Source organism: Ciona robusta, chromosome 9 (genome assembly GCF_009617815.1).
Source record: "Ciona robusta chromosome 9, ASM961781v2".
Taxonomy (NCBI): domain Eukaryota; kingdom Metazoa; phylum Chordata; class Ascidiacea; order Phlebobranchia; family Cionidae; genus Ciona; species Ciona robusta.
This window is the reverse complement of record NC_143243.1, coordinates 4,506,633-4,529,651: the sequence shown is the minus strand read 5'-3', so window position 1 is coordinate 4,529,651 and position 23,019 is coordinate 4,506,633. Positions and strand designations below refer to the sequence as shown.

General features: G+C 33.9%; 2 protein-coding genes and 1 pseudogene across 3 annotated transcripts; 1 reads left to right on the top strand and 2 right to left on the bottom strand.

Annotated features, from left to right (window-relative positions):
- Window positions 1-831: 831 nt before the first annotated feature.
- On the bottom strand, window positions 832-15,690 carry LOC149731168 (endoplasmic reticulum disulfide reductase DNAJC10-like). Its single transcript, XM_089884376.1, has 19 exons — window positions 15,445-15,690; window positions 14,650-14,818; window positions 13,865-13,915; window positions 13,321-13,403; window positions 12,780-12,914; window positions 11,515-11,586; window positions 10,188-10,358; window positions 9,447-9,680; window positions 8,857-8,967; window positions 8,186-8,309; window positions 6,958-7,097; window positions 6,068-6,181; window positions 5,511-5,612; window positions 4,631-4,786; window positions 3,613-3,812; window positions 3,193-3,340; window positions 2,200-2,355; window positions 1,464-1,550; window positions 832-1,070 (listed from the first exon to the last, which is right to left on the bottom strand). The coding sequence occupies exons 1-19, from the start codon at window positions 15,613-15,615 to the stop codon at window positions 1,059-1,061; spliced, it is 2,436 nt and encodes an 811-aa protein (XP_089740502.1). The 5' UTR covers window positions 15,616-15,690; the 3' UTR covers window positions 832-1,058.
- Window positions 15,691-18,834: 3,144 nt separating this feature from the next.
- On the top strand, window positions 18,835-19,952 carry LOC149731167 (ORM1-like protein 2). Its single transcript, XM_089884385.1, has one exon. It carries the CDS (start codon window positions 19,098-19,100, stop codon window positions 19,557-19,559), a length of 462 nt encoding a protein of 153 aa, XP_089740511.1. The 5' UTR covers window positions 18,835-19,097; the 3' UTR covers window positions 19,560-19,952.
- Window positions 19,953-20,539: 587 nt separating this feature from the next.
- LOC149731166 (arylsulfatase B pseudogene) lies at window positions 20,540-22,784 on the bottom strand (annotated as a pseudogene). Its single transcript, XR_016385659.1, has one exon. The product of XR_016385659.1 is annotated as an arylsulfatase B pseudogene (transcript).
- Window positions 22,785-23,019: the final 235 nt, after the last annotated feature.

The window sequence follows — 23,019 nt, the reverse complement described above, 5'->3', positions numbered from 1 at the left end:
CGTCTTTTAAACAATTAACAACGGTCTAGGGAAGTCGTGAGGATACGGTTTTATAAATCTTTGCATTTTCTTTGTTTACTACCAAATTGGGCGAAAAAATATAATAAAAAGGTGTCCCATCTTCCCCCAACGTACTATATATCCATTGGAATCGGCCGATTTAAACTATAGTTATACAAAGTGTGGCTAACAAACCAGCACAACTAAAGTTCTGGATTACACAAAAGTTGCATAAAGGCATTGACATAAGAAACGTTTACCTTGGTGTCCCACTTTACCCAACATTGTAGTTGTTCAGGTATTTATTGCTAAATTTTGAAATATCTGTTTGTAATTCAATAATTTATACCTCATGGGTGTTTCTAAAATAGTATACCGATATAATAACATGCGATGTTCAGTAGGGCAAATTTAAATAAGGATTCATGTGGCGCCTTTAACCCAGAGGTAATTGGTTCAAGGCTCGTCGCTGCTAACATTGTGGGCGTATGTGTCCTTGAGCAAGACACTTAACAGCAATTGCTCTAACCCAGTGGTCACTTTTGGGTTGTCCAAATTATTAGCCGTACATAAAACAAAAGAAAAATTCCCCCAAAAATCACCCAAGAAGTAACATACTTGGTAACTCGTAAGTTGGCATGGTATGAACACCCGTAATTAACGCCTGTCGTTTTCCCACTACGCGAGGATAAAGTAAGTTACATTCATTCATGTGAGTATGCAGAAACTAACAGCACAGATAACAAGAACTGTTAACCTTAGATTAGGACATGTATGGTTTTACCAACAAAAGTTTTTAGGTGCACCATATGTGAAATAATAAGACAGCGATAACCAAATGTTTCGTGTATTATATTATATCTGCAACAAATATGGTCGCAAGGTGTAAATAAGTTGTGTGTAATAACGAATGTACGAACTTAATGCACAGCTTCCAATATAAATCTAAGCACGAGCGACAATACTTCCGCAACAACTTGCCAATTCAAGGTAAACTTTGCTTCACAACTTTGTGCAAAATATTTCCTAAGTTAAATCTACTTCACTTTCATCTGCTTTTATAATTCATCCTGAAAACAAAAGAAAGGTTGATTATATGGTTTGGTAATTATCCGGTGCCGTAGCACAGTTGGTTAGCATGCCCGCCTACAAAACAGATGTAATGGGTTCAAAGCTGTCGCTGCTGCCATTGTTGGTGTATGTGTCCTTGGGAAAGACACTCAACGGCAATTGCTCCAACCCAATGGTCACTAATGGGTTGTCCAAATTATCAATTACACATAAAAAAGAAGAAAATACCACCTACCAAAAAAATATTCACTCACAAAGTAACATACTTGGTGACTCGTAAGCTGGCACGAGGTGTATGAAACAGAACACTTGTGTTATAATAATGACTGTCGTTTTTTTTTTCGGGTAACGCTATATGGCTCATATTACTAGTTTATGGAAAAACTTTTTACTTTTTTCTTCTGTGATGATTTCTTTTTTATCAGATGTTTATATGGTTGAATAAATTGTTCCACCAATTGAGTTATTTCATCAGGATCCTGTAATTGGAATGGTTCTTAGTAAAAATATACCGGCGTCGTGACAAAGTGGTTGGCGTGTCTGCTTGTAATCCAGAGCCAGAGGTAATGGGTTCAAGCCTTGCACTGCTACCATGGTTGGCGTATGTGTCCTTGGACAAGACACTTGACAGCAATTGCTCCAACCCAGTGGTCACTAATGGATTGTCCAAATTATCAGCTATTCATAAAAATATATCACCCACAAAATAACACACATGGCAGCTCGTAAGCAGGCACGCTAAGTATGAAACAGAACACTTGTGTTATAATTATAACGACTGTTGTTTTCCGGCCATGTGAGGATAAAGTAAGTTACATTTATTCCAACCCATGTTAGCATGGAACAGCCACTCTTTTTATCCAAAACATTATTATTTTTTGTTTCATTCACAATATTTTATCGTTACTACACATCTTTACACTTTTATAAACTTTTCCGATTCCTTTTTCGTAATCGAAAAAAAAAAAAAAATTGTGTAATTTTTACAGATTTCTAGGTTTTTCATGCGGACCTGGCAACTATTGATTTAAATTCAGTATAGCAAAAAAGACGAAAAAAATTCAATCTTTCATTTATAAATCGAAGTTGCCCCACCTTGTGAGAATAAACAAGTGATGATAATTTTACCTGAGATGTTATGGATTTGACCGAACTTCTCTTCTCATCTGATTTAACCGGATGATAAAATTTCACAGATGGATAAGCGTTAACCCCTGCTTGGCTACAAATCGAAGGGAATTGTTGGCAGTTGACTTTGCCAAACCTTACCCTTCCTATGAACCTCTGCAAGAAACATATTTCTTTATGATCTGATGATTTTAAGCGATGATATTAAACACATATGATACAGGTACTTCTTTTGATGTGTTATTTAATATATAATTAAAAAATTAGGCTTAAGGTGGCTGTACACAGTATTCGGCATGCGAATTCCCTTGCGAAGTCGTATGCAAACCCATTACCGAGTTTACATGCGGTAGCGAAATCTGGACAAAACAGACAAAACAGACGAATTCCGGATAATGTGTACAGCTAAAGGGGCATACCAACAAAAATCAAAGTTTGTGTATTGATGGAAAAAAAAATTTTTTTTTTTCTTCAGTAGTTTAGAAATTAGAAACGGTCAAAGTTAAGAGCCGTTTTTTTTATGGGAAATCCTATGCATTGTTGAAACAGCCAGAAATGCGACGTCACATCAGACAGTTTGGAAATTGGCCAACCCTGGTCTAAATCCTAGAACCCATGGGGTTTGAGGCTGCGGGACCTTACTCGGATAGAATAGAATAATAAGCAGACAATACAGAGAAATCAACCAGGTAAGGATAATTGTTGATGTTCACAAATCGCGTGAGATTGAGTCCTCAGATGAAGTCTTTCAGGTCGGACGCTGGAGTCGGAACAAGTAAGAAACTTCACTATCTCTTCACTTTCGAACTTCACTTTCGGACGCACAAGGGTGTTGGGCCAAAATCTGACCCAAATCCCCGATAAGGACCTCACCGATACAGAATAGAATAGGTTGAAACAGCCACGCTTTTAGTTTAGCGCGTTTCAACACCTTTTTTACCTTTTTCAAAGAAATAAGTAAAAAAATCATGTTAAATCAAGTTGTAAACTTACGAATGAGGTCAGAATAAACTTAGGTGAGAATGCCATACACGGGCCACACCACGGGGCGTAAAAATCGAGCAACCACGCTTGTTTATCGATAAGTTGACCCCGATCGAAATCTTCCATTGTCATATCTTTTACATCGTGATTTGTTGATCTACAATCAATAAATAATAAGGATTTCTTAACAGATACATTAAGTAGCATACATTGTAACTTTTAAGCAGGCACGAGGTGTACAAAACAGAACACCCGCGTTACAATGACTGTCGTTGACCCCCATGCGAGGATAAACAAGTTACATATACTGGGGTAACTGGTAAGCTAGCACGAGGTGTATGAAACAGAACACCAGTGTTTAACGACTGTCCTTTTCCGGCCATGCGAGGATAAAGAAAAAGGTAAAAAAAAATAAAAACTATTCCTTACTCGATAGCCCATCCCGCCATTGCAAGCGCTTGACGATTCCAGTCGGTGTAGACTTTATACAAAGGATTGGAACGTGGTTTCTTCTTGGAAGGAAAAAGCCGGATTTCCGGATAAGCATTCACCCCTTGTGTTTTACAAAGTTGACTGTTGGTTGGTATTGCGCAATCCACAGCCCCTACTTTTACAACGCCTTCCAGCAACTAAGAACAAATAGATTTATATAAATATTTTAATTTTATAGATTTAAAAAAATAAAACAAGGTGGGTAAAGATGGGACACTTTTTTTATTCTATTTTTATCCCAATTGGTAGTTAACAAAAAAACATTTAAATAATTATAAAACCGTATCCTCACGACTCCCATAGACCGTTGTTAATTGTTTAAAACCTGATCCGGATATTTGGATATTATGTGCTAAAGATGTCCCGTCTTTCCCCATCCTACTATATATCATTAAGTGTCATTTCACACTGATGAAGGCGACCTGAATATGACATCAAAACGTCATTTATAAAAATTCTCGCCAGAGGAGCCAAAATGCAAGTATAATATGTTTTACAGCAACAGTATATAACATATATAGTTGAGTGTGTTGCGCTTATAATGGATATAAAAAGTTTAAAAACTGTGACTGACAAACATATTGAACTTAGTGAAGAGGTTACGCCTTAAATAAAAAAAGCTTAAAAATGAAAGCGTTACAAAACTGACATTTCAAAAGCAATTAATGTTGAAACCATTAACAACTAAATTTAAGGGTATTTTATTTTTATAGGACAGGTCAAATTAATTGCAGGCAAAATCATGTCAACAGTTTTAGGACAACCCCCAGGCGTGCCGCATTGCAGAACCTCACCCACATAGAACATAATCTGTGTTGGTGGACAAGAAACCTAAAGACATTTTCCCGACCCGTTGTTGTCTAAATTGTCAGTGATACAGTAGAAACAAAATGTACACCAAGAGATTTTGGTATTGGTAACAAAATGTATGAAAAAAAAATAAACAGAATCAAACCTTTGCCATTTGTCTCCACGCTGGAAGCATCGCCTTACATGGTCCACACCACTTAGCATAGAAATCTACTATCCATGTTACGCCAACACCACGACGAAGCACTTTATCCTTGAATGATTCAGGATTTAAATGTTCATAAGGTGGGCTTATCAAATCCTGCAAAAAAGGGTTTTATTAAATTTTGCACCAAAAAAAACTGTTTTTTTATGTTTTTATAAAATTCTGCACATAAAAAAATATTTGTTTCATCAAACAATTGCTTTACATTGAGTAGGGCTATACTCTACAATACATTATATAAGGATTGTTTTGAAGTTTATATACTTCTATACTAATAGGTGCATTTTCCTTAGAAGTATGCTATCTTTCTGTTTTTATTATGCAAACCTAGTGTAACTGGCGAGCACCAGGTTGCGTAATCTAGCAATTATTAAGCAGCGCGTTTTGGCGCCAGTGTTGCCATTTTGTGTTTATTTCTCTGTTTGGTTTTTATGTTTTCGTTGAATAGTTGTATATGTGAACCTGCCTTGTTTCTCTTCCTGCGGTCTGAGTCGTTTTACTTAGTCATTGTAAAATGTAATGGGCCAGACGCAGTTGGCAAATATAGTTCTAAAATTAAAAGTATGTTTCTGTGTTTTTGCGCCATAATTTCTATTTTAAGTATTTATGTATAACTGCATATTTCAGTTACGTGTCAATAAAGATTCCGTAACTTTACAAAAGACTAAAAAGAGAAGAGGCACCAACGCACATTTAAAAACTAAATATCTTTTAATAATTTAGCTTAAAACCCATCTCGAAGAGAATTTGAACCTTTCTTAATGTGGTATTTTATCAGTTAATTTTGGTTTAAAAATATGGATAATTTAAGTTACAGTACCTGTACAAACTCCAGTATTCCATGTGAATTATGCTGTCCATTATATTCAGTTACAACTGATTGGTTGAATAACATGGTGGTTGGGTAGGAATGAATCTTGAACTAAAAAAGATGAATTATTGAATATATAATACTTCATAAGTATCTAAAACAAGATGAAATTAAGTATATATATATATATATATATATATATATATATATATATCATTTTACCCATTTAATAAAATAAGCAAAATTATTCAATAATGACTCAAAAATATTACAATGATATTAAATGTAAAGTAGTATGAGGGAAGTTGGGACACTTTTTCATTTAATTTCTCTGCCAATTTGGTAGTTAGGAAAAACACTCAAAATTTGAAATTTAAAACTGACTACCATAGACCGTGATTAATTGTTTAAAACACAATCAGAATATCTGGATGTTATGCCGTAAAAGTGTCCCATCTCCCCCCACCCTACTATATATCATTATACCTGTATAAAATGTATCAAAATATTAGCTATATTGTTAGACCAGAAAATTTAGAAACTTCAGTGTGAGAGGATTAGTCTACCTTTTCACAAATGCTCGAAAACGACGTACAGTCCACTGTCCCAAACTTAATATTCAACAATGAGGTCGAAGCTTTTCTTAACTCAGGAAGCAGGGCACGACAAGGGGGACACCACTGGGTAACAAAAAAAAATTAATTATTTTTTTTTATAATTAGATATACAGTAGTGTGGGGGAAGATGGGACACATTTAACTCAATTTTCTCGACTCATGTCCCATCTTCCCCCACCCTACTATATAGTCAGTGGCCCAGCCAGAAAAAGGGGGTCAGTCTAAAAATAAGGAAGGGGGGTTCAATTTATCAAACACATTTTTTAAAGGAGAGAGAGGCCGCCACCCCTGAAAGCCTCCTGAATGGGCCACTGCATACTGCATACGGCATATAGCATATGTTGTTTATACAAAGAGTCAGTGGTGCAGCCAGAAGAAAAAAAAGGGGGGGGGGTTTAATCAAATAATGTTTAAAAATATTTTTTTTTTTAAATTAAAAAAAAAAATAATATTTTTTGGGGGGTTTAAAAGGGGGGGGGGTCACGATCCCTCAACCCCCCTGGCTGCACCACTACCAAGAATCTCAAATTAGTCAACCATTATTCTGTAGTATATTACAAAAGATTAATTAACATTAAATAATATTTAATACATACTGTTGCTGTTAGGCATTTTGGCTCTTCCAGCAAGATTTTATGTGACGGCATTTTCTTTTATTTTATTAACAACACTGCCGGCTAGGAACACATAGATTTTAATAAATAATTTTAATAATTGTTATTTTAGTCATTTTACCCTGATGAAGACAACCTGATTAGGATATAAGACGTCAGTCAGCAAAAATCTTGCTGAAAAAGCCAAAATACTATTTACATAATAGGTGTATAACAAAAACTAACCGGCGCAAAAAAGTCCACAAACCATGGCTGATTTGATTCTTTTAGAGAATTTTCATGAAAATGTTGGGCGTTGAGTGTCGCAACTCGTGCATGGACGCTCTCATGCGCGAACAGACTCAGCTCAGCTGTCGTTAATTTACCTTAAATATGCATTGTTTAGATAATGATGAAAAATATTGTTTATTTGTTTTTATAGTTTGTAGAGAAATGTGTTTAGAGAATGAATTAAATGTATGCATTTGTAAAAAATGGCAAAAAAATGTTTTTTGGGAGTTTTAGAGGAATGTTTTTAGAGAATGAAATTAAAAGTATGCATTGGTTTAGAAAGTGACAAAAAATGTCTGTTTTTTTTATAGTTTTTAGAGAAATGTGTTTAGAGAATGAATTAAATGTATGCATTTGTAAAAAATGACAAAAAATGTTTTTTTTTGTTTTTAGAGAAATGTGTTTAGAGAACGAATTAAATGTATGCATTGTTTTAGATAATGACAAAAAATGTTTTTTTTTGTTTTTAGATAAATGTGTTTAAAATATGAAATTAGATGTATGGATTGTTTTACAAAATAACAAAAAAATAGTTTTTGTTTTTAGAGAAATGTGTTCAGAGAATGATGTATGCATTTGTAAAAAACAACAAAAAAAGTTTGTTGGGCGGGTTTTAGAGAAATGTGTTCGGAGAACAAAATTATTGTATGCTTGGTTTAGAGAGTGACAATTTTTTTTCGTTTTAGAGAAATGCGTTTAGAGAATAAATACAGTACAGTACGGTTTTGAATGGGACATAAGAATAAAGCATAAATGAGCAAATACCATCATAAAAAGATTGATAAAGAAGATGTGCAAATATAAATGAATAAATGTAACTTGCTTCATCCTCACGTGGCTGGAAAACGACAGTCGTTATAACACAGGTGTTCTCTTTCATACACTTCGTGCCAGCTTAGGTGTTATCATATATGTTACTTTGGTATGATTATCTTGTGGTGAATTTTTGTCATTTTTTCTTTATGTATGACTGATAATTTGGACAACCTATTAGTGACCACTGGGTTGAAAGAAGTGTCTTGCCCAAGGACACGTACGCCAATAATGATAGCATCAAAGAGCCTTGAACCCATTACCTCTGGGCCACAATGCTGGATATTATGTGTTGTAACGAATATACATTGTAACAAGAGCAAGATTTTATCTTGATATTTTATAAACAACTTGAAATACAAGTTCTCACCATGGTGTATTTCATATTCCTCAATCCCTGTCCCTTTGAAAACTAACACGGAATCTTGCGATATATGGAAGTTATCAAAACACCACCGTGTGTTGTTGCAATATACTTTTACCACGTCTATGTTCTGTAAATTAAAAAAACAAGATTTTGATCAAAAAGGAGCAGCTTGATTCAAATTTATATAGTAGGGTGGGGGAAGATGGGACACCTTTTCATTTTATTTTCTCTTTCCATTTGGCAGTAAACAAAGAACTTTCAAAGAAATACAAAACTGTATGCTTTTGACTCCTATAAACCATTCTTAATTGTTTAACTAATGGATTCGTAGAGTGATATCTAAACGCCTTCTATATGTTTCATAATATAGTACAGTGGGGGGAAATCGAGACACCTTTTCATTTTATTTTCTCTTTCCATTTGGTAGTAAACAAAGAACTTTCAAAGAAATACAAAACCGTTTCCTCACGACTCCCATAGGCCGTTGTTAATTGTTTAAAACACAATCAGGATATTTAGATATTATGTGTTAAAAGTGTGCCATCTTTCCCCGCCCTACTATACTATTCTATGTGGGTGAGGTCCTTGGTGAAAACCTGGGATTTAGGTCAGAATTGGCCTATTACCCCAAAACCCAGGAAATTGAATTTAAAACAAGAGTTGTACAAACTGACGTGATCTTTTAATAACTGAGGAAGTTTCTTTAAGTTTGTTTCTTTTACATCGACGTCATTGGTCGTATCAAATTGGAAGAAAGCAAGGGTAGCTTGTCGAGAAACCAATTTCTATAATTTTAATCAAGAAATTAGTTTAAAACTTTTTAAGCGTTTTAATTTTAAGTTATATATATGTATATATTATATTATGAGTTATATATAAAATAGATATTTAAAGTTTTATATATATTTAATGAAATTTACAAAAACAAAATAAAAAAATGAAATTTATAAAAAAATAAAAAATGAGAAGAAAGTTTGGAGGCTCTTCGCTGCTACCAACTACCATTGTGGGCGTATGTGTCCTTGAGCAAGACACTTAACAGCAATTGCTCCAATCCAGTGGTCACTAACGGGTTGTCCAAATTATCAGCCACACATAAAATACTCCCTCAAAATAATCAGCCACAAAGTAACATACTTGGTAACCCGAAGCTGGCACGAAGTGTATGAAACAGAACACCTGTGTTTAACGACTGTCGTTTTCGGCCATGTGGGGATAAAGTAATTCACATTCATTCAAGATGTTACAAAAACAAAACTCTCACCTCAAGTTTAGTAACAGTAACTTTAGTAAGGCTTGGCATCAATTGCAGCATAAATTCACTGTATATTTCGCGAGCATCCAAAGAGCTAAATGAGTGAATTCTGTCATTTTTCTTTGGTTCAGGAAAAGTGTCGAGTGGAAAATAATAAACTCCTGCTTTTTTTGACGCATTTGCTCGCTTGCATAACTCTGGGGAGGTTCCACAATCGATAGAGCCAACATTTGCAATATCTTTCTGTAAAAAATAAAACATTGAGTTAGTACATTGAGTAATATAAAAAAGTAATAATAACTGCATTTGTCTCTTTGATTACAGTAGCGAAGATTTAGAAATGTTTTAAACAAAAAGACAGGATATAGCGACAAAACAACAGTTTTTATAACCTGCTTAAAAATAGATTTACATTTAATTGAAAGAAAATAAGCGTGGTCGCTACACCTAGCAGACAAACGAGTCATTTATGTTTGAAACTTTAAATAACCGCTTCCGATTTCTATTTTTAGTGCAAACTTTGTATATTGATGGTTGATCACTGTAATACAAAATTTCAAAAACCTGTACATCTATGTTATAAAAATATATGCTGCTTTTAATGCTCATTTTCTGTGAAAATAGCCACAAATTTATGCAGGTAAAAATTCATAGAAAACTTAAATAATTGTGCTACAGGTATTTCAATTCAGCACCAAAATATTAAGAGAAAATCCTAATGTTAAGGATATAAATATTAAGAATATAAACCAATAAGCCGGCCATTTTCATCCTCGTGTTCCTGGAAGGACAATCTCCAATGATTTCTCCATCTTCGTCCTCATGAGCTTCCGCGTCCCCGCCACAGAACGATACCACCCATGGTAATTTGGGGTGAGAAGAAATTTCTTCAGCGATGTTTCCGCCCCAAAGGTCAACCACCTGAACAGAAATTGTAAATGGCTTTTTTTTAGGAAATAGTGATTGAAAACTCAAGAGTGAAAACTCAGTGGTCATAAAATTAGACATTTAACACAAAAAAGCAGAGAGTAATTTATTTGTAAACAGATACTAAACACACAAAAACGTAAATTCTGTTCTCTTGTTATCAGACCCTAAACACAAAAAAGGCAGAAAAAGAAAGATCTGTTCTTTTGTGAATGGACATTAAACAAAAAATGTAGAAAAAGAAAAATCTGTTGTTAATAGACATTCAACACAAAAAAGGCAGAAAAAGAAAAATCTGTTCGATTATTAACAGACATTCAACACAAAAAGGCAGAAAGAGAAAAATCTGTTCTAGTGTTAACAGACATTAAACACAGAAAAAAGCAGAAAAAGAAAAAAATCTGTTCTCTTGTGAATAGACATTAAACAAAAACACAGAAAAAGAAAAATCTGTTGTTGTAAACAGACATTCAACACAAAAAATCAGGTAAAGAAAATTATGTTTTTTTCTGTAAACAAATCCTATACACAAAAAAATCAGAAAAAGAAAAATCTGTTCTGTTGTCAATGTCAACAGACATTAAACACAAAAAAAAACAGAAAAATCTGTCCTGTTGTCGATGTCAGCAGAAATTAAACACAAAAAAAAACAGAAAAAGAAAAATCTGATCTGTTTTTAACAGACATTCAACACAAAAAAAGCAGAAAGAAAAAAATCTGTTATCTTGTGAATAGACATTAAACAAAAACACAGATAAAGAAAAATCTGTTGTTGTAAACAGACATTCAACACAAAAAATCAGGTAAAGAAAATTATGTTTTTTTCTGTAAACAAATCCTAAACACAAAAAAATCAGAAAAAGAAAAATCTGTTCTGTTGTCAATGTCAACAGACATTAAACACAAAAAAAAACAGAAAAATCTGTCCTGTTGTCGATGTCAGCAGATATTAAACACAAAAAAAAAACAGAAAAAGAAAAATCTGATCTGTTTTTAACAGACATTCAACACAAAAAAAGCAGAAAGAAAAAACCTGTTATCTTGTGAACAGACATTCAACACAAAAACCCAGAAAAAAAATGTTTCTCTTGTTAACAGACATTAAACACAAAAAAGGCAGAAAAAAAAAATGTGTTATTTAAGAACTTACATCAATATTGACATGCTCCAACACGAACTTCATCAGATCTTTTTTGCTGCGATCCCCCATGTACTTGATTGGCTGGTGATAAAATATTTTTATTGTAATATATTAATAACTTTATTTTTCATTTCAATTACGGTAGCGAAAATTTAAAACAACTTAAACGAAAAGGCAGGATATAGCGACAAAACAAGAGTTGTTATAACATGCTTACAGTTAAAAAAATATTTACATTTAGTTGGAAGAAAATAAGCGTGGTCGCTACACCTAGCAGACCAGTTATGTTTAATTATTATCAAGTTAAACTTCTAATAGAAACAAACATTTGGTTGCCCACTTTATTAAATAAACTAATAATGACAAGGAATATAGAACTACAAATTTATAACAGTAAGAAGCAAAGCTAAACGACTAAGAATAATATTGTACCTAAAAGGGAATAGCCTATAATGAAGCTAATGGCCTAATACTATCCAATACTTTTATTTAATTTTAAAACTGAGATGTATTTTAAACAAAACATCCATGAAAAAAAATATATATAGGTAATAAATTGTTTTCAAAAAGTTTTACCACATGTGTTGCTAGAGAGTACCATTTAACAAAAAAAGAAAAATTAAAAAAAAGTTATTTGGCCCAAAAGAATTGAGAAAGAAGAATTACTGGCGTAGTAAAATACATATTAAAAGAAAAACAAATAAAAGTATATTTATAATTAAAAAAATGACAACTAAGCAGATACATGAACTACTAGTTGATACAAACAGTTCAACTCTCGAAAATAAAGAATGCTATTTAAAAATAAATGTAAAATCTACAACTAAGCTATTTCCTGTTCTCAACATCATTTTGTTGTTAAGCTAACTTAGCCGAGCTTTGATTTATGTTCAACATAAACCACGAGGTCTACCTCAGTTTGGGGTCTGAAGAATCTTAAATTTGGGAACGATCGTATCTTTTGTTTCAAACAGAATATAAGGTTCATGCCTGAACGTACACAGGGAATAAACGACTTTGTGAAATAACAGCTACACAAAATAATAACCTGAGCATTCTAGGGCAGCAATGTTAACGACCCCGGTCATTTCTTTCGCGAATTCTCTCCACTAGAACATGCATAAAACAAAAACATGCAAATTTAATTAACAAAAATAAAATATGTCGCGGTAAAATCCTGTCCTGCCTGTAGCTAAACCTCACTCTTTCTAAAGACTGGCCAAACAAGTGAACAATACAAAGCATTGGCATGCACGAATTGTAAACCTTCTTACCCTGTTATTTTTAAGTAATAGCAGTAATGATGGGAAGCTATGAACTCCTTTCTGGTTACAAGTCCATCGATTATCATGGCAGTTAACTGCGCCAATATTGATGGCCCCACTAAGTTCTTCAGCAAATTTTCGCCACTTAAAATTTCAATATATATTTTATGTTGCTGATAATGTAGTAATCGGTTGAAACAGTTAAAAAAACATGAGAAGTCTGCACTAAGTTCTTCAGCAAAAATTCGGCACTTTAAATTTCAATTAGTTTGCTGCTGATGTAATAATTAGTTTAGGAAAAACATGAGAACCATGTATGTATTCGTATGGATAAAAGCTGCTGAAAGCTGTGAAAATTTTTGATTTTAACAACACAATTTGTCAACTCTTAACTATTTTGGTAATAAATTGAGCTGTCTTTTAATTTAGGAAAGTCTTAGGCAGTTTTACAAATTTTCCACTAAAGGGTCAAATAAACATTTAACATCTAATTTATGAGATATTGATTTAAAAATAATTAATACACATTTTCAAAAATCAAAGCACTTACAGTTGGTGCAAGATCATGGCAATGTGAACATCGTGGAGAATAAAAATTAACAAACCACGTTTCCCCTGATTTCACCGCAGCATCTGCATTGCATAGAAGGTAATATGCACTGTAAAAATGGCAAACCAACGAAAAAATTTGTTTATAGGTTTAGATCCCTAAATTCGGTAAACTTTGACAGATTCCAGTTTCTAAACTACTAAAGAAAATCAATGTGATTTTTTATGTGATATTTTTCATATGTACATTTATATATATATATATATATATACATTTTTTTGTTGGTATCCCCCTTTAACCCTTAGGGGACAAGCAATGCAAATATGCATTCTGAAACAGATAAAAGATATATATTGGGCCCAAATTCCAGGTTCTCGAATCTCGACAAGGACTTCACCCACATAGAATAAAAAATTTAAAATTAAAAAAAGTCTTAAGGAAAGGAGTAAAAGAAAAAAGATGGGGAAATGGGCCAAATCTGGCCTAAAATCCCTGGTCCTGGACAAGGACCTCACCCACATTGAATGAAAGATTAAAAAATTACCAAAATCACTTCCATCGAGAGTAACAACATCTGGGTCATCATCATAAATACCTAAAAAAAAGTTTATATAAATTTAAATTGAAATTATAATCAAATTGAACTGTTATTATGGACTATTATCTTTATGTAGAATATTAATTACATTTTTGAATATTAATTAATAATGTTTATAAATATTTTGAATGAATTTGAATTGATATAATAATCAAGTAAAACAGTTATTAATGAATATTAATATTATGAATATTAATTACATTTTTGAATATATTTATATTAATTATATAATATATATAAATAAATACTAATTACATTAATGAATATTAAATATATATAGGATATTGCTGCCATAAAATATTTAAATCAAATACCTGGCAAAGTTATTAATTGTACCAATGTTTTTGACATGTTATTTTAAGGGTATTTAATTTTTTTCAAAATCAATTTTTTTTTTTTGGATTTAATTTTTTTTTATAATATATATATTATATATATATATAAAATATATATAGTAGGATGGGGGAAGATGGGACACCTTTTCATTCCATTTCCTTTGGTAGTAAACAAAGAACATTCAAAGAATTATAAAACCTTGTCCTCGCGACTTTCATAGACCGTTGTTAATTGTTTAAAACACGATCAGGATATTTGAATATTTTGTGCTAAAGGTGTCCCATCTTCCCCCACCCCACTATATATATAAATAAATAATGAATAAAATTGTATTCAATCTCAATAGCTTTATGTATCACAATTTAAAATTTAAACCAAAAAAAATAATAACTTACCGAATTCATCTCTATAATAATTATAACTTTCATATCTTCCTCCTCCACGCCCATTCTCCTTCAATCCCTCTTCACCAAATTGATCGTATTTCTTACGTAGGTCTTCATCTTTCAACACTTCATAAATTCCATTGATTTTTATAAATTTATTATGGGCTTCTGGGTCATTCTGAAAAGTTATTTATAAATACGTAATTTTAAACTTTATAGGGATTAGTTCATACTGCCCTGTTCGTTTAATGATTTATTACTTTAGAAGGACGGTATGTTACGTACGATATGGCCCGTTATAATGTTAATTTTCGCATTTTTTAAACCCTAAACCCCAACCATTTTAATTTTAACAAATTGTGTAATTTATAACGTAAAAATGAAACGTAGTAATTGGTTTTCTACTTTTGTTTAACTCATCTGATATGAAAATACAGTGCCGTTTTCGCGCATTTTTAAAATTAATTTTTGACAAGAACACCTACGTTTATTTAAAAAAAAATGATAAAATGGGTATTATGGAGACTTCAGGAATATTTTAAGACCAAAACTGTTACCATCAAATCTAGGTACTAGTGAAGAGTCTTCCCCCCCCACCTTAATTGCTAACCACTAAGCGCTAACCCCTAGGTTGGGGGGTTAGGTGTTAATGGTTAGGGGGTTAGTGGTTATAGAGGTTAGTAGTTAGTGGTTATAGGGGTTAGTGATTAGCAAATAAAGGGGGGGGGAGACTCTTCACTAGCACCCAAATATATATGACCATTTACTTTTTACAGTTGGTAACACCACATAAAAACTACTTACGACGTTTTTGTCTGGATGCATGGTAAGTGCAAGTTTTTTGAAAGCTTTACGAATCTGTTTGAGTGAGGCATCCTTGGATACTCCGAGCACTTCATAATAATCTTCACCAAAACAATAAGTTAATTGCAAAATAAAAACGAAACACACCAAGTTCAGCTTTGGAAGTTTCATGATCCAGTGTATAAGGCAACCTGATTACGTCATCCTAACTTGAAAAACCTGAAAAGTGAGAAAAAGTGACAACTGGAACCCGTATAACCACAAACCACCAGCCCTGTCCCAACCCCCAACACTTTCCACCGGCCTAATATATAACGTACCAGAGGTTTCTTTATTTGTGGCTTCGTTTTGGAACAAAACAATGATAATCAATTGCCCAAAATGACAAAATAGTAAAAAATAATACACTAACAGAGTAGGAGTCCGGTACAAAGAGTAAAAATCACTGTACCGACACATGTCGTGTAGTTCCGGGTATGTCACTCTGTTCCCACGCCCTGTCACGTCAATCAGTTTTCCCACGCTATGTCAGGACTGTGGGTGGTTTATTTGCCACGTAGTTTACTGTTTTATTAATAAATTCCTAAAGCGCTGAAACTTACTTTGCTCTGTATTTATTAATTATAGAGCTGTATTCATTAATTACTAGTTATAAATTAAGTGATTTTACATTTTATAGATATTTAACAGCTCCATACCAGAGGTGTTTCAATGAATTTGCTCTATACAAGGGTCGGTATCGAACATATTACCACAGATGAGAGAGGCCACTTGTAAACTCGTATATAACGAGTCTCTCATTTGTGATATTACTGCGTGATTATAGTTTGTCCAAATTCCCCGAAAGCAAACGTTTTTTAGCGACGACAAGGTTAACTAGTGTAAGATTAAAAGTTAACACATGCACAAGTCCTCACGAGTTATGATACATGTATAAATGTGTTGCAACTCGACGCTTAACGTCACATTACCCAATCACAATACTCCGTTAATCAATGTCAACACTGCCGATACGAACTCAAGGGGGACTATTCTCATGAAAACAATCCCCCGGTGAACGAGGTTAATGATATCCCGGTCAGCCGCTGACAGCCCCAAATCTTTTCATTTTATCGCATGACGTCACACTGCTGTCACGTGATTCTGTCCGGTATATAATTCGCCTTTCCCTAACATAATAACGAGAAACGAGAACTAACTAATGCCACTATCGGCACTGTGACCTCGAGATCAGTGTAGGTTCAAGGCGGGCTCTTACCAGCCTTTGTCCGGCCGTCAAATAGGCTTTTGCCCGATCCCGTATCGTGTACTGCATACCAGAAAAGGAATAAAATATAGCAAGATATCATGAACTCTGTTTGGTCTCTTGTTATAAAAGCAATTGAGAATTTAGTAGAAATAGCACCCCACTGAAGCTTGTATATGAAGTCGGATCAGTACGGAGTCACTTAACCCAACCAGCAACCCTGATGTATATTTAGTGGGGGCTATAAATATATTCTACCAATTGCTGTACAGTCACCAATGGCAAATGTAAACCGCTTTGTTGGTTACTTGTGGTTTGTTTTTGATTAGGCTTAGACGACCGCTGCAGTAAAAGGGTTGGTTTTAATTTCTTTGGTAATTAATAGTAAGCTAATTAGTTTAATATGTGCTCACTCATTAAAGTTTTGTTCTTCTAACGCATAGTCGTGTTTCTATGACTCTGATCCCAAGCTAGTTCTGTTAAATTTTATATAACATTAAAGTTTATGATCATTATTTTTTTGTTTTAAAATGATTTTATAATCGGTATCTGTGCTATAGTTAGTAAAGTGTTAGAATTATGTTAGTGGCCACAGAAATAAAAAAGAATAGAACGCGCATCTCTAATATCGGTAAAGGAGATACACTCTCTCTTTTTCACAGCTCGTTCCCGTTTACTATAGCAGTCAATGGAAGCTAGGGCGTTTTATGTAGTTTTTCTTCGTTTTTTTGACTTAATTTAAGCTTATAGGAAAAATAAATATTTCCAGACATATATATATTCCCAATAAACCGTTTGTTTAAACGTTTTTAATTAAATTTATAAAATAATTAATTTTCCCAAACAAGCGCTAAAGTGTAGGCGTTAACCTACCAAAACCTAAACTGGCCTAATAAAGTAGAATAGTTAGTGTAGTTTTTAAAATAAACACCTAAAACCTCCTAAAATCACTGTGCGCTCATCTTTTAAAATAGAGACCAAGCGAAATGGGGACGGAGTTGGTGGTCACGTGAATAGAAAAAAGAATATATCACGGTTTTGGGAAGTTGCGCGTTCTACTCTTTTTTATTTCTGTGGTTAGTGGCACACAAAGGTATCGAAAATGGCCGCTAAAGTTTCTGTATACTGTACTAGGACTACATTGGTGTTGGTACTTGATATTTGTACGATTGGTATAAGTTCGTTTATTTAACACCGTGTCTGAGTTTATCTTACTATGGTTATTAATATTTGCAGGTTTAATGCAAGAACAGTTTTAAATATAAATACTCTGTAAATAAGAAATATATGTTACAATAACTGGTTGACTTTAAACTCGTGTATACGTTGTTTTCTTCGTCCCTTTAATATCGGTCGACCACGCCAGTTTGCACGGAAACAGCATTTGGTATATAAAATCTTGCTTAGGAATTATTAAATTTCTGAGTCATAAGAAACCATTAAGTCTCAGGATACTAATATTTATATTAAGTCTTTTGTTGTGTATATAAATATATGGTAGGCCAATATTTTGCGGTTAATCGAATCGCACGTCCCGGGCATTTAAAGTGACCCGAATAAACATATGGGCAAGCTCAGTGGTGACCACAATAACTACAAAGTCTCTAAAGCAGTATTTAGTGAACTGAATTGTTACTCAATTACGGTAATCCTTTAGCTGGTGGCCACCTGAAATTTTTGTTTCAAAATGTTCCTTAGGTCTCCCTGATATCCACTGTATAATTTTGTTTTGAAAAAACTCGGGCGTTCGTGTCGAAAATTAACTTTGAAAGTGCACGAAATAGTGCTGCGTCACCGTATTTTCCACACCAGCAGTTATGAATTAAACCAAGGTTAAATTATTACGTCATAGAATGCGTATTGTTACGTTTGATTCCTACGTTAAAACAGTGGGAAAAAACAAGGCTGTAACGTATGTAATATACCACTATTGTGACGTAACAGACCGCGATTGTGACGTAATAAATCGTTAACCTTACGCAAATCAGACGAATTACGGTGACGAAGCATGTTTTCGCGCATTTTTAAAGTTAATTTTCGACACGAACACCCGACTTTTTTGAAAAAAAAATTAGACAGCAGGTATCAGTGAGGGCTATAGAACATTTTGAAACCAAAATTTCAGGTGGCCACCAGCTAAAGGATTACCCTCAATTACTAGCATTTAATTAGACAGACTACAGACATGTACTCTTGTCCACTAAATCTTTATAATATTTTTCCATCTAAAGTTTAACTGCAAATTTCTTGTCTTGATTTGTTACTCAATTATTGGGTTTTAATCAGGCTGTCATGTACTCTTGTCCACTAATTCCTTGTAATATTTTTTCATATAAACTTTAACTGCAACTTTCTTTATTTGTTGCAGCAGTGTAATTTAATAAACTCTGTAATAGATCAACAAGCAATGCACACCGGAACTACCAACCAAGTTGCAAATCCTAACACTGTAGTTTGGAACAGCCCTGGAATATGGATCACCTACTCCATATTGACTGCATTCATGCATTTGGTCCTGCTTAGTATGCCATGGTTTACTACGTCTGTTGCATGGACACTTACAAATGTAGTGCATGGTGTTGGAATGTATTTTTTCTTGCATACTATTAAAGGAACACCTTTTGAAACCTCTGACCAGGGAAAGTATAGATACTCGACACACTGGGAGCAAATGGATTCAGGAACTCAGTTCACTGCCGCAAGAAAATTTTTCATGACCACTCCAATTGTGTTGTACATACTTGCGAGTTTTTATTCAAAGTATGAATTCACCCACTTTGTGATAAACACATCCATTCTGCTTCTATCGCTACTTCCCAAGTTACCACAACTTCATGGTGTTAGATTGTTTGGAATAAACAAATACTGACGAGTTTATGTTCAGTATGGGTAGTTGGGTTTTGCAGACACACTAATGTGTGTACCTTAGAGGTGTACAGAGTCTCATTAGTGCTCAAGTAAATTTTATGTTCATCTGTTTTAATAATGAACATAATGTATTTTAAAGTTATTAACTTCTGAACATTAAATGGTCACAGCTTTTATGTAAATAGCCTATAAACTAACATTACATTGGGCTCCAACACAAACAAGCGAACCAAAATGTTTCTGTTATTGATATTGCCCCAGTTAAATATACAACAATGTTGCAATTAAGCCAATCCCAACGAGGAGAGGCTCATTATGTTAAATAAATAACTTGTATAGATTTCATTTCTTAGTTTTTTCGCACATGTACAAATAAACTAATGTTGAAAGTTTCGTTGAAAGAGTTATACTTCCTGTTTACTGTACATGTATATAATATATATATATCATATTTTTGAAGATTAGAGAATGTATTTTATGCTTTGTGGACTGAGCCTCCATGTCCAAATATTCCTATCATACTACATTGCAGTTTTACTTACAAGTTACAGCTTCAAGGAATAATTAGGACATTATGATAAAATGTGTATTTACTTATGTGTTATGATATAATAACAAGGGAGCACAAAAACTATGACGTTATTTAGTCAGTTGATACAAAATTTCAAAGAAACCGTCTAGTTGGATTACGTTTTAGTACCCAGGAAGGGCATTCTCTTGTCCCGCTTACGAGTTACCCTGTATGTAACTTTAAGTGACATTGCTTTTTGTATATAGGTGAAGAGTTAGACAACCCATTTGTAGCCACTGGGTTGAAGCAATTGCCGTTGAGTGTCTTGACCAAGGATACGTATGCCCATAATGGTAGCTTAGAAGAGGCTTTAACCCATTGTCGTGATATGCTTAGTCCTGCCGTTGAATTTGATTCAGGCACTATTATGCCCCAAATATGTAAGCCCTTCACTAATTGACAATCCAGTGTAAATCAAGGAACATTTAATATTTATGGTAGCATACATGAAATATTTGTAATAAATTAATAATAGTACATGCACATAAAAAGTGCTTCTTAACCTTGTGGCGATCGACTTTTCAAAACTACTTATAAGAAGCACGGAAATAGTGGATTGTTGCATAGAATTCAACTTCACTTCAGAGTACAGATATAGAGTAAGTAATCAGAAGAGTAAAAGAAAAAGCAAATAATTGGAGATAGCTTCTAATATATGAAAGAATGAATAATAACATATGGCGAGTTCTGCAAATGGAGTCGCCTAGATAAAGTCAGGGAGACTAAGTCGCACTGGTCCCATGATAGCACCGAACACATTCCATTCGAACGTACATAAGCAACCTTGGTGTAGGAAAAATGGGCTAAATCGGCCATAAATTCTTGACTTTGGTCCTCAAGGACCTTACCCATATAGAATAGATGGATAGTATACTACAACTATTATTTCTAAGAACAAAATTGTTGTAAAACTAATGAAAAATAATCACAAGATTCTGAAATGATTAGGCTATTTTGACAATGCTCAAGTTGGGTTAATTTTTGACCCAAGGCCCCCAAAAGCCCCCATGCAAACTTGGATCTGAAGTTGGATCACTTGGTGGGTAGTTGACGGGAACAGCTGTTGCGTTGTATGCAGCTAATTTACTTAACAGGTCATTAACAACACTTGGATAAAGATCAGACACTTCCACTTGTTCATATGGATCATTAACAATGTTGTATAATTGAACTGATTTTGTTGCAAACTTTTGAAACCCTGGATGTTCAGTGTCTTCCTCTTGTTCTTCCTCTGCTTGGTTCTTCCACTCTGGAGGTTCAATCCATCTGTCATCTCCTTGCAAACCCGTTAAAAGTTTCCACTCCCCATATCTAATTCCAGCATGAACTGAAGTATCGAACCCCATTTGAATATTTTGTTTTGGAGTTTCTTTATAAAACAACGGGGTGAATAAAGGGTCAATATTCAGAAGAATTTCTTTCCTTGCTGAAACAGTTTTTCCAAGAATTGTATCCCATTGGTTTACACCATCTAGTTTCTGTGTTCCTTCGACATAAGGACATTGCGTTGCTTCCATTATGGTTGGAAACCAATCTGATATATGAATCATTTCATTATTAACAATATAATTTGGATTTGGTACGTTTAGTATTTTTCCATGCACAAAACCAACCCCTTTGATTCCACCTTCCCATAAAGTAAGCTTCCTACCACGTAATGGCCAGTTGTTCCCCCCAGACAATGTCTGGCCACCATTATCAGCAGAAAATACCAAAATGGTATTATCCCACAGCCCAGCCGCTTGTAAATGCTCAGTGATGTTCTTAACAGCTTCGTCCATAGCTGCGACCATGCCACCATACATCTTTCTGTTATGGTTTTTGATATAATCAAACGGCTTTGCATAAGATTCTGGCACTTCCATTGGTGAATGAACAGACTGGAATGCAACATACAAGAACAATGGTTTTGTTTTGTCATGTTTATCTATTGCTTCGTTTGCTTTATTTGCAAAAAGGTTGGCCGAGTACTGACCGTATGTTGCATTTGTGGGGCCTTTTTCTGATGTCATATCATATCCACATAACTTTCCATCACATCTCCATTTTGTATAATAATCTTCACCACCAGTTAAATAACCGAAATATGAGTTGAATCCTCGTTTCCATGGAAGATACTCATCCTTATAAAATCCTAGATGCCATTTTCCCACCATATGCGTGTCATAGCCACATTTATGTAGTTGTTCTGGTAATATTATATTATCCAGAGGTAAACCATTTCTTTGCTGGGGTGATATAACATAATGCTGTAACCCAGTGTGTATTTGATACCTGCCACTCATCAATACACTCCTGGAAGGTGAACAAATCGGTTGAATGTAGTAATTTTCCAACCGAACCCCTGCCATGGCCAATGAATCCAGAAAAGGTGTTTTCATGTCGGAATGGTGCTCCACAGCATGATATCCGATGTCATTGAAACCATAATCATCCGCCAATATAAACACTATGTTTGGTTTGGTTAATTCAGCAGGCACACACAATACATGTAGCCCAAACAACAGAACAACTTTTAACAAATACATTTATCAAATAAACATAAAAATGTCTTATGTATTCTAAGAACAAAATAAATGTTGGTGCTAGCGAAAAATCCTTCCCTTATATTATCTGCTAGCCACTAAACGTAACAACTAAGAACCAACCACTAATCCCTGCCCTTTAAAAAACAACATCAAATCTAATACTGTCCACAAGCCTAATCTGTATTCTGTAACATACCGTAAAATTCTTCACTTGCGTCCAAAACTGTATTCACATAAGTCAAGTTGCAAGGGCAGGCTTTAATCAGCAACAAAGAAAAAAATACGTTGCAGTTTTTGACAAATAGAAGACTAGTGTAGTTAGTTTTATATCGTGTTTTGTCTGAATGTTTGCGCTGTAGTAA